The sequence below is a fragment of the Mustela lutreola genome, chromosome 4, assembly GCF_030435805.1.
Source record: "Mustela lutreola isolate mMusLut2 chromosome 4, mMusLut2.pri, whole genome shotgun sequence".
NCBI classification, from domain to species: Eukaryota; Metazoa; Chordata; class Mammalia; order Carnivora; family Mustelidae; genus Mustela; species Mustela lutreola.
The window spans coordinates 100306817-100319429 of NC_081293.1; the positions used below are offsets into that span (position 1 = coordinate 100306817).

Sequence of the window (12613 nt, forward strand, 5' to 3'; positions counted from 1 at the left end):
AGTAAATAAAATCTTTAAAAAAAAAAAAAAAAAGATGGGGTAGATGCACATTTATGTGCTGAGCGGGAGCCAGTATAAGGGGAAGAGATTGTATGAGGCCTGTTGCCTTATGTATTGTAAATATATTGTAGAAGTATTTCGTGAATGACTGCTTCTGGTTTTTTTTTTTTTTTTTTTTTGGTCGATCTCGGTTTCACCGGCGAGCTGTGTAGGCTTTATGGGCTACTTGCTCTTTCTGTATTTTTTAGCCTCAGAATATTCTGCTGACAAGTGCATCACCGCTGGGTGACATTAAGATAGTTGATTTTGGTCTTTCAAGAATAATGAAGAACAGCGAAGAGCTCCGAGAAATTATGGGTACTCCTGAATATGTGGGTAAGTACTCCTCTGAGAGGGGGTTATGTTCTGCATTTGGGGTCAGGCATCGTCTTCGTTAGGGAGCTCACATGCAGTGTGGTTAACAGTGGGGCAGGCCATCTGCTATATTAAAATTCTACCATCAGAGTCCTTCTTTTGTGTAAAGATTTAAAAATGGTAAACATTAAACGGTAAGTTACCAAACTGATGATTGCTTTCCTGAAGGGAATCAAGAGAATTTAAGGGCTTGCTTCTAAAAGGAATCAAAAAGGATTCTCTTAACAAAGTATAGGATACCAAGTTACTTGAAGGTAGGAGGATGTTTAACAAGTAAGGACCTTTAAAGAACTTTAAGTTCATAACAAACACTGTTGGGTAATTGCAAGCCCTGTGAAACAGTTGGCATGTGGCATTTCGTTGTTGTTGGATTAATGCAGGGTCGAGCTTCTGGCAGAAAGAAAGAAGTGTTAAGCCTTGAAGGTGCAAGAGCAGCTGAAGGGATGAACCGTGGCTTTTCAGTTTTGTTCAAAAATAAGTGAATTCTGACTTTTTGGACAGACTGGCAGAACTACAGGATGCAAAGGGAGTTATGGCCTGAATGAGGTTAAAAAAGATACCCGGAAGCAGAGCAAGGGCAGTGAAAGAGTGTCAAGGTGGTGACCAAGAGTTTACTATATCTACAATTTCAGAGGTGGAACAGTTCTCCATCATTACTAGGGCCGAGGGGCGGCTGTGGACCGCGGCGCTCTAGACCTATAGGTGGAGAAGCTGGATGCCAAGCTGCCTGGGGCAGACAGGAGCGCAGACGCTGTCCAGGGTGGTGGCAGGCGAGTCAGGGGGTGGTTTTGTGTCCGATGACAACAGCCAGAGGCAGGGGAGAAGGCGGAGGTTGGAGTTGTTAAGGGGACAGGCTGGCTGCATTTCTAGAGGGCCTGGGCAGCCGAGGCCTCTTTCCGGAGAGGAGCCGAGGGTAGTGGGACTTAGTTTACAAGAAGCGTCAATTCCAGAGGACAGATAGGGTTGAGGAAAACAAAGCTGTTGGGCAATGATAATGCAAAATATATAACCCAATGCTTTAAAGTCCTACGATTTGAAACCTCCTTAATTAGGTAATGAAAGGTATCACTGGCAGACAACCTTCAGAATGTTGATGTGTTCTTTGTGGGCTAGAACACTTAAATTCCAGTGTGCGTCGTGACCACTCAGGAAGGTTTAAGGATGGGGCTTCGCAGGCCTCCTCTTGGGAAGCAGCAGCCCAGATCCCTCAGCCGGTCGAAAGCCTTGCAGACTAGAGCAAACGAGGAACGCAGGGCTGTGAGAGGAGAACCTTGTGGTGGTTACTGCCCTGAAGGGAGTTCTCTTGTGTTTTGTTTTATGCTGTTCTTTGGGTATATTCTCAGTTTTCTACCAAGAACTTTTTTTTCCCCCTCCAAAAAACCAGAACTATCTTTATTATAAAAGTAAATCCCAATCCAAGAAGACTAAAAATAATTCAGAACTATGTAATAGAGAAAAACAAGGGGGCCTCTCCTCTCTTTCCTTCCTGCAATTTCAAGGTGAGTGTAAGCCTCCCAGCTTGTTCTCTTTATAGAATCCTGTCTGGGCAGAGGGCTGTACACGTGACCTCGGTCCTGAAATCTCTTTAGACCCCCCATGCCTCTGTCCCTAAAATGGGGCTACCCTAACACAATCCATCGGATTGGCTCTATCAACTCTTACATCCGTGTTCAGCTTATCATTAACATGAGAAAGGAAGCTACTATTTCCTGCTCCCTCCTCCCAGCAGCTTCTTTGGTCTCCTTTTCCCCTCCAGTAGTTTGGATGCTGTGCATTTCATTTTAAATTTCCCAATAGTTTCTTTTAAAACTTTAAAATAATATTCATAACCTCTGTTTCACGACTCAGCATCAGAAGGTGAAGTTGAGGAAATATACCCTACCTAACATTTTCTCCCAACCTTTTCTTCCTCCCTAATATTGGGGGGGGTGTGTGCCCCCATCCCCTACCAGTGATGAGTATGTGACTTGAGTGTTTCGTTTTTTTCCTAGGATTAGATATCTTCACCCCCCACTTGTTAAAATTGTAATTACCACAGTTGTTAGTTTTTGATCTGTTTATAAATGGATTCAATACTTGATTGCCTGTCTTGAGTTCTTACCACTTTTGAAAAAAACTCATCTTGTGGTTGACTGGATTGTATCAGTGAGTGAGTTTGCCTTTCACGGAGGATTTTCATAAATTTCTCCTAAGTCCTTGCACATTTGAGAATGTCTTTTGTATTGCTTGCTGGGACAGTTTAGTTAAATGTTATCAAAGCATGCTGTTTTCCAGGACTCTACAGAGGCAACTTTGTTGTCTGTGTGTGTGGTGCATGTCATCTGAGAAGGCCCAGTTTTTTCTTTAACCATGTTGATTGACTTTTTGTCAGTGGGTGGACATCTTAAAACCCCCTCCGGCCACAGCATGGAGAAGAGATCAGGCAGGTCAGGGGAAAGTGCCGTGGTCTAGGGTGCGGGCCATGGGGAAGCAGCACCGCGGATGGCATTAAGATTGTAAAGCAGTCATCTGTCAGGACACTCGATTATCGTGGGTATGGGAGGAGAAAGGTGTCAGAGTTGTCAGTTCCTGTTACAGTACTCATGCATTCGGGTATTTTAAAAATATTAAGACCAAACAATGGAGGGTACTGGTGGGAAAATAAGTTAATTACATCTAGTTAGGCTTTACAGTAATTCATGTTAATTTATATAATGCTATTTCATGTTAGCACAAATACTGGTGGTGTCTTAGAGTTTTTGATGAGTATTTTAAAAAATTTTTTATTTCAAAGTGCAAATTGGGAATTTTTTTTCACACAGCTAAATGTTTTCTTGTTTCTGATACTAGCTCCTGAAATTCTTAGTTACGATCCTATCAGCATGGCGACGGATATGTGGTAAGAGTTATTTCTGAAAACTTGATCAAATTGGTTTCAAGAAATGAGTAGGATATTAATTTTTCTTGCATTTTCATTCTGCTTTAGGAGCATTGGAGTGTTAACGTATGTCATGCTCACAGGAGTCTCACCTTTCTTAGGTGACAATAAACAAGAAACATTCCTAAACATCTCTCAAATGAGTTTAAGTTATTCTGAGGAAGAATTTGATGTCGTGTCTGAGTCTGCTATTGACTTCATCAAGACCCTTTTAGTTAAGAAACCTGAGTAAGTATTAGTGAATATTGATCTTTGTCCATTTTTGAGTGATCTGCTCTCAACAAAAGCAGGCTAACCTGAAACACCAAATGGGAGGCAGGACAATGTAGACATTAAACTAGATGAAACCTTGAGCTTATTTGTATTTGTTGAAAGAATATGTCAAAAATGAAGTTTCTTAGAAAACATGAGCTGCATCTCAGTGAAACAGCTATTGTCTGTCTGTCTGGTCTTCCAAAAGGGCTTTTCAGAGATCTCTTCCTTCAAGTGTTTTCCAACACTGTGGGAGTGGCATTTGCACAGATGCCAAAACTCCCAGTCTTACTCAGGAATCACAGTAAGATTCTTGTCAGCTCTTCATACCTCCCCATATATAATACAATAAATACACCTTATGCTCTATGTATTTTTAAGATTTTATTTTTTGAGTAATCTCTATACCCAGTATGGAGTGCATACTCAACCCTGAGATCAGGAGTCACTTGCTCTACCGATTGAACAAGCCGGGGCCCTCCCGGTATGCTCTAATTTATAATTGAAGTTTTATTTATTTTTTTTTAAAGATTATTTATTTGAAAAAGAACGAGTTGAGGGCAGAGGGAGAGGGAGAAGCAGACTCCCTGATGAGTGGGGAGCACAATGCGGGGCTCGATTCCAGGACCCTGAGATCACGGACCTGAGCCGAAGGCAGAGGCTTAACTGAACTGCCAGGTGCCCCTCTAATTGAGGTTTTAAACTGTCTTAAGTGTGAAATGTGTTTCATTTTACAGAGATCGAGCCACAGCCGAAGAATGTCTAAAGCATCGGTGGTTGACGGAGAGCAGTGTTCACGATCCTTCTTTCAAAGTGAAAGGGGCATTAGAAGCAGCAAATGCACTCCAAGAAGGTGATGCTGTGCCTGAAATTAATTCAGATACTCAGAAGCCGGAAACTGAGGAATTAGGTGCAACAGAAGAGTTAATTGTATTTACTTCATATACTTTAGGACAATGCAGACAGTCTGAAAAAGAGAAAATGGAGCAAAAGGCCATTTCCAAACGATTTAAGTTTGAGGAACCTTTGCTACAAGAAATTCCAGGAGAATTTATCTACTGAGCAATACTTCCCTTTAAAACTTTAAAAAAGATTTCTGCATTGAAAACATTATTATTATTTATGGACTTCTGGCCACATGGTACATGTACTGAAAGTGGATAAACCAGGTATCGCTGATAGAAACTAAAATAACTTTGTCAAACTTGTGGAGTTAGTTATATCAAGACAGATTTATAAAGATGCCAACCAGGAGTTTTAACGGGTAAAGTTATCTGTGTCCATGTTATTTTTTTAAGAAGGGAGATGTTTGAACCTTTTGTTTCTAAATCTTGTTTCTCCAGAATGAGAATTTGCTATGCAACGATATCTGTATTTCCTTTCTTTAAAAATCCAAGTAAAAGTGCCAAATTAACATCTTTGTAAATCTATTTAGCATTATTCGTGTGCATCTATATCTGCATATATATATGAATATATAGAAATAGATATAGATATCTTTGCTAAAATTGACTTTTTCACTTTGGATTTTTTGGAGGGGGGAGTAAGCTTTTTAATTATGTATCTTCCAAATTTAGAATAACATCCACTAGAGTTTGATAATATTTTTATATTTTATTACTGCTTTATAGATTTGATTTGACTTCTATTGTCTTTGCTTTTGCCTAATGCTTATAACTTATCAGTGAAAAAGCCCTGGCTCATTTTTTTTTTTTCTTCAGTGTCATAATATAGGAGTGGTGATGATTTTTCACCTCAGACTATTCTGGTTTTAAGGTCAAGGTTAAGTAATCCTGTAATGTAAACCAGTGCTGACTTCTCAGTCCCCCACCACAGGTTACTTGTCTACTGTCTTTAAGGAGATGGCACCCGTGCCGCCTTCTCATGTGCTTGTCACTTGCAAGTGTCAGTGTGATCTGATCAACATGGGGTTGCTTTGGTCAGTGAAAAGATGCTATTACATTGTTTTTGTTAATAAAACCCCCGAGAGGGTAGAGATGAAGCATATTCATCCTAGCCATTGAGCCTCTACTTCTGTGCCCTCTGACTGTACTAAGAAATGTTATAAAAAAACAAAATATTTATAAACTTTATTTTGTTCATGAAAAACCTGGATACTTTGTTCATGAAAAACATTGGATACTTTGTCATCAGGGAAGAAGCCATTCCCAGAACTTACATGAATATACTCAGTAGAATTTAATTTGATTAGGATCAACACTTCAGTTGGAAGTAGGCCCCATAGTAAGTAATAAATTCTTATGAAAAAGTGGAAATGTAAAAGTGTATGCCGTATAACTTAAAGCAACTAAACATCTTTCTCACACAAAGTCTGAGTCGTGTCCTTATTTATCTTTTATTAGGCTCAGGGCGTCAGGAGACTTGGGAATATAACTGGTCTGTCGCCCGACCAGTCCCTTCACAGTTGCTCTTTGGGGCTCACTCGATGCTCTCCTCTGCATGAGTTCTTAAATGTCAGGGTCATGAGCTGGTGGCAGCACCTAACCACGTGTTGTGTTGTGAAGTGTGTGCGGTGTACTGTACAGGACTCTGCCCCACGGTCTGTAACCACCCCCTGCCTGCAGGTGTCAGAGCCCCGCGACCTTCATACAGCATCAGCTGAAGCTGATTAGGCAGTTCCAACCGGCAGGTTGCAGTTTCTCACTAAATCGGCCGCATTTACAGTTTCTTCAAAACCAGCGTTTCTAATCGAGCTATAGGAGGAAGAGGAGGAAATGCTACCACCATGGCAGGGTTTTCTGTGAAAACCCGTGACCACTATGTGAAGCCGCAGGTAAGTTCCTTTCCTCTTGGAAGAGGAAAAACACAAGTTTAGGCACATTTTTTTAAACCTCTCTCTGACAAAAATAGAACGGAGGTTAGAAAAATGTCCACTATTGAGTGACACATTTTTATACTTGATAAGATTTGTCCAGTTTTAAAACCAGAACATTTAGGTAACATTTAGATTTTTTTGAAAACCACTTTACATTACATTTCAAATAAATACATTTAATATAGTTGCTGTATTTGTTAAAAAAAAAAAAAATCTGTTTTCTTTTAGCCAGCCACTTTGCTGTTTGCAGTGTGCTGCATCTTTAGTGGCTTTTGTAAACACATGTAAAGATATACTGACATTTTTTTGACTTATACAGAACATGAAGAGCCTTCATGAAAGTGGGCCAAATAAAATCTTTCCGTTAGTGATTTATCAATTAGCTTTATACTCACCTAATGTTAATTTTTTCTTTTAACAAGCTTATGAAGAACCAAACCAGTATTATTGAATTTGTTCAAAGAATCTGCAAGTCCATTTTTAATAATAATAAAATTCCATACTGTCATATTTTAGCTTGAGAAGTTTATGAAAAAATAGGCAAAATGTATAAGTGGTTTTAGTCAGTTTAGAAATTGTGTTTTAATGTTTTATTTTGTTGTTTTCACATGAAAAGTAGGAGAAAATGCCACACTCTTATAGAGGAAGGTCAGGTGAGAACCACAAACTCCTAAACTTTTACAACTGACCTCAGTTTGGAAGAAAATTTAATAGAGAAAAAGTCATAAAGGCTGCTCAGAGAACGTTGGACAAGAGGTGAGTTACACTCCTAGTAATGTAACGCGTGGTCTATAGCTCAGGCCACAGAAACCAAAGCAGGATTGATCTTGGCACCAACATAGATGGTCCTATGTAGGGGGAAAGGTCATTAGCCGGGTATTAACAAACTAACCCTAAATACACTTTAAACTCACACACACCTGAAAGAATTAAATTGCATTGATGAGACTAAAATAGTCAAAAATTTTCAAGGTTATTTACCACCCTAGTACCTTCATTTAGTTGCAGAATTTAAAAAAATACTAGGGAGAAGAGAGGTTGTTTTGCCTGAAATGTTATGATCCCTGTCTAATTTTTCACTCACTCTGAAAACTCCTGGTTTATGGTAAAAGAATTCATGAAAGAGCGTAAAAAGAGGTTTCAGTGGCCTTAATATTCAGGAAAGGAACTAACCCTGAAAAACAGTGAAATGCTACTTAACATAAAAATTGCCAATTTCAGAAATTCACAAAATAGGGATTTATTTTACCATTTTCTTCTATGTACTCAACCAACAACATTCAATAATCACAATTTTATAATATAGATTCATTGATCTGAAAGTATCCAAGGTTTCAAAGTCTGTCGATGGATATTTTGGTTGTATGTCTCCAGTTTTTGCTATTACAAATAGAGTTCCTTAAGTAATACTATGTAAATGGCATTTTTTATTTTTGTTAGCTGCTTTTTAGAACACAGTGTCAGAAATGGGATCGGTGGGTCAAATGGTGAAGGTACGTAACATTTTTCCAGATACTGTCTGTCCAGTTCCCCTCTGCAGAGGTTGTATCGCTGTTCTCATCCCATCTGCAATTTAAGAGAGCCTGTTTCCTCACGGCTTTTCAAGTAGGTTCTCACACTGAGGGATTATTGCCAATTTGCTTGAAGAAAAATGGTATCACTAGTTTTAATTTGCATTCTTTTTAAGAATGAGGTTGAACTTTTTTTTAAAAATATAATTCATTTGCATTTTTTTCCTGTGAATTCATTCATTAGTATCTTTTGCTCAGTTTTCTTCCAGGTTATGGTTTTTCTCTACTTTTGCTCCTTACAAATTATGAATGTTAACTTTTGCGATTTAAATTATAAATGTTGGGGCACCCGAGTGGCTCAGTTGGTTGAGGGTCTGGCTCTTGGTTTCCCCTCAGATCATGTGGGGTTGTGGGATGGAGACCCATTTCAGGTTCTGGACTTGCTGGGGAGTCTGTCTGAGATGATCTCTTCTCCTTTTGCCCCTCCTGACTCTTTCAAATAAATACGTCTTGTAAAAAAAGGTAAATATTTCCACTTTAGCATTTGCTTTTGCTTTGTTTTTGTTATTTCTAGACATGCAGAAATTTGTTTTTATACAGTCAAGTTTATTAATTTGCCTTATCACTTGTAGATGGTGACTCGTTGGGAAGATCTCTCTACTTCCAGGTTCTAAGAGTTACCTATAATTTTGCTAGTATATAGATGGTTTCATTTTTACATTTAGATCTTTGATCTAATTGTTATTTGTATGGTTGACAGTGGATCCGATGCTGTCTTTCTGCATCTAGCTATCAGCTGTTGTCATTGTTCAGATGTCCCCCACTCCCTCCCGACTCAGATACTAGCGGTTACCATAACCAGGTTTCCGTGTGCACTTGGACATGCGTCTGTATTCTCTGTGCGGTGTTGCTGTGGCGTCTCTTCATGGGTCAGTGCTGCATTATTTATATTTTAATGTCTGGCAAGACAAGCCCTCCCTCCTTGACCTTGCTTTGCTGGGATTTCCTGGCTGCCTTTGCTTACTCTTCCAAACTAATTAGCTGATCTAACTTTTAAAAATCCCTAATGTTCTCTTTATTGGTATACATTAAATTGAACTCCAGGAGGACTGGCATCTTTCCGAAGAAGAATCTTGCTATCCATGAATGTGGAAATCTTTGTAGTTGTCCAGTCGTACTTTGTATCTGTTGGTAGTGTTTTAGCACTTCTCATACAAGTTTGGCAGATTTTTTGCTAAGTTTTTTTCCTAAATAATTTGTTTTCTGCTGCTATAGATGGAGTCTGGTCTCCGTTATTTCTTCAAACTGGTTACTACTTGTATACGTGAAGATTTTTCTATATTGATCTTATACTCTCCACTAAGTACTCTGTAGTTTGCCACAGATTCTTTTGGGTTTTGCTGATACGTAGTCATATAATCTACCTAAACAGTAACTGCTTTCCTCTTCCTAGGTTTTAGGCCTCTTGCCTAACTACACTGGATATAACTCATCTTGTTTCTGACCTGAGTGGGAAAAATCTCTGGTAGTTTCCTCATTGAGTGAGCTGCTGGCTTTGGGGAATACAGGCATGTGCACACACTCCTCTCCTGTAAGGGGAACTGTGGATCCTGTATGAAAGTATCCTAATTTCGCCTCCTTAGATCTATTAATGATTGAGCCACCGAGCACTCCTGAAATAAACCTCTCTCAGTCGATGTGAACAATTACCAGAGGCTAGACTAGGCTGATGTAAAACTGGCCGCTGATCTTCGGGGCTTATTGCTGTTATTTCTCAAATGTGCTACATGGCCCATCGTGCTTCAGTGGTAAGCTCTGTCACATATCAACTTCGTTCCAGAACCTGAGTCCCCGGGGTAGCTACCATCTAGAATATTACTGATTTTAGGGAAGGGAGAAAAGAGGACATGGGGAACCAGACCTTGGTTCCCTGGCCCTTAAAACGTCTACTCAGAAGTCTTCCCTATCACTTCCACTCACAAATTCACTGGCCAAAACAAGCCACGGGGTGACACCTAAGTTCAAAGCAGGGCTATAGAGTCTTCCCATGGAGGGGGGCACTGCAAAGGAATAGGCAGCACAATATTTTGCGAAATACAATATACCACTAACTATATGTTGCTGGATTCAGTTGCTAAAATTTAGAATTTTGCAGCAACATTCATGGGAGAGATTGGTTTATAGTTTCTCACTTTATAAAACTAACTTGCAAGTAAAGTAAGACTGCAATGTAACTGACACTAACATGGTAGCTAATTTTAAAAGCTATTTTTTAAAAGTATTATGTGGTGGAGGAAAAGTAATTTCTGCCTCTAAGGCTTATTATTTAGTGATAAAAGACACTACACTGTATGTGATCTGTGATATAGACCTGTATCTGAGAGGCCTGTTTTTTTCATCTCCCACTTTCCTACCCTGGACTGTAAAATGCTATTTTTTCTTTTCCTGATTTTTTAAAATGTTATGTTAGCCACCATATAGTACATCATTAGTTTTTGATGGAGTATCCCAAGATCCATTGTTTACATATAACCCCCAGTGCTCCATGCAGTACGTGCCCTCCTCAATACCCATCACCAGGCTCACCCAAACCCCCACTCCCTCCCCTCTAAAACCCTCAGTTTGTTTCTCAGAGCCCACAGTCTCTCATGGTTCGTCTCCCCCTCTGATTTCCCTTCCTTCTCCTGTCCTCCATGCTATTCCTTATGTTCCACAAGTAAGTGAAACCATATAACTAACTTTCTCTGATTTCACTCAGCATAATCCCCTCCAGTCCCACCCAGGTTGATGCAAAAGTTGAGCATCCCTCCTTTCTGATGGCTGAGTAATATTCCATTGTATAGGTGGACCACATCTTCTTTATCCATTCATCTGTTGAAGGGCATCTTGGTTCTTTCCAGTTTGGAGACTGGGGCCATTGCTCCTATGAACATTAGGGTATATAGATGGCCCTTCTTTTCACTCCATCTGTATCTTTGGGGTAAATACCTAGTAGTGCAATTGCAGGGTCACAGGGAAGCTCTATTTGTAATTTCTTAAGGAATCTCCACACTGTTTTCCAAAGTGGCTGCACCAACTTGGCATTCCCACCAACCGTGTAGGCAGTTTCCCCTTTCTCCACATCCTCTCCAACACTTGTTTCCTGCCTGTTGATTTTGGCCATTCTAACTGGTGTAATGTGGTATCTCAGTGTGGTTTTGATTTGTGTCTCCCTAATGGCTAGTGATGAACATTTTTTCATGTGTCTGTTAGCCATTTGCATTTCTTATTTGGAGAAGTGTCTGTTCATGTCTTCTGCCCATTTTCTGATATAATTATCTGTTTTTTAAGTGTTGAGTTTGAGGAGTTCTTTATAGATCTTGGATATCAGCCCTTTGTCTGTAGTGTCATTTTTGAATATCTTCTCCCATTCCGTGGGTTGCCTCTTTGTCTTGTTGACTGTTTCCTTGGCTGTGCAGAAGCTTTTGATCTTGATGAAGTCCCAAAAGTTCATTTTTGTGTTTGCTTCCTTTGCCTTTGGAGACCTGTCTTGAAAGAAGCTGCTGTGGCTAGTGTTTTCTGTATATAGCTGTCCAATTCTTCCAGCACTCTTTACTGAAAAGACTCTTTTCCCATTGGATATTTTTTCTGCTTTGTTGCAGATGAGTTGACCATACAGTTGCGGGACCATATCTGGGCTCTCTACTCTGTTCCACTGGCTTGTGTGTCTGCTTTTGTCAGTACCGTGCTGTCTTGGTGATCACAGCTTTGTAATAAAGCTTGAAGTCAGGCAACATGACACTCCCAGCTTTTTTTTTTTTCAACATTTCCTTGGTGATTCAGGGTCTTTTCTGGTTCCATACAAACTTTAGGACTGTTCCAGTACCTTGAAAAATGCCGATAGTATTTTGATCAGGATGGCATTGAAAGTATAGAGTGCTCTGGGCAGCACAGACATTTTACCAATATTTATTCTTCCGATCCATGAGCATGGAATGTTCTTCCATCTTTTTCTGTCATCTTCAGTTTCCTTCATGAGTGCTTCTGTAGTTCTCAAGTACAGATCCTTTACCTCTTTGGTTAGGTTTATTCCTAGGTATCTTACAGTTCTTGGTGCTATTGTAAAAGGAATCAATTCTCTAATTTCCCTTTCCACAGTTTCACTGTTAGTATAAAAGAAAGCAACTGTGCATTGATTGTGCAGCCTACCACATTACTGAATTGCTGTATGGTTCTAGTCCTTTGGGGTGGAATCTTTTGGGTTTCCAAAAGATTTTGGGTTTTCCACATGAAGTATCATCGGTACATGTTCCTTACGGTACTTTCAAATGAATGACTGCAGTCGGCCAAAGTCAGGACCATGAACAGGTTATTAAGGAGGTGAGAATCCTGTGGGTGGGCACTGGAGGTCTTCCCAACATCCTTCCGCCATCTCCATGACCCCTGCAGTCATCAGGTGTCCTGTGTGGACCAGCAGCTTTTGCCTAAGCAGCCTGACAAGCAGTGTAAACACTGTCTCACTTGTAAGGCAGGTGCTTGGGAAAGACGGAGTCCTATTTTTCATACAGACAAACTGAAAACAGCAGAGTCAAGCGGCCTAAGACCGGTTGCCTTCAGAAAATGCTGGCGCTGCTGCCTACTGAGCATTACCTCGCCCTTTCCACTACAGCGGAGGCCGCAGCTCACTATTTGCCAAGTTCTGGC

The 12613-nt window shown here is 40.0% G+C and overlaps 1 protein-coding gene across 1 annotated transcript in view; it reads left to right on the plus strand.

The window, feature by feature from the left end:
- The window catches only part of STK17A (serine/threonine kinase 17a), a 40790-nt gene extending 34877 nt beyond the window's left edge, over positions 1-5913 (plus strand). The window contains exons 4-7 of the mRNA XM_059170594.1: positions 249-375; positions 3244-3292; positions 3380-3559; positions 4321-5913. Of these exons, the coding sequence (XP_059026577.1) occupies positions 249-375; positions 3244-3292; positions 3380-3559; positions 4321-4645 (681 nt within the window). The 3' untranslated portion in view covers positions 4646-5913. The remainder of the gene's footprint in view (positions 1-248; positions 376-3243; positions 3293-3379; positions 3560-4320) is intronic.
- The last annotated feature ends 6700 nt before the right edge of the window (positions 5914-12613 follow it).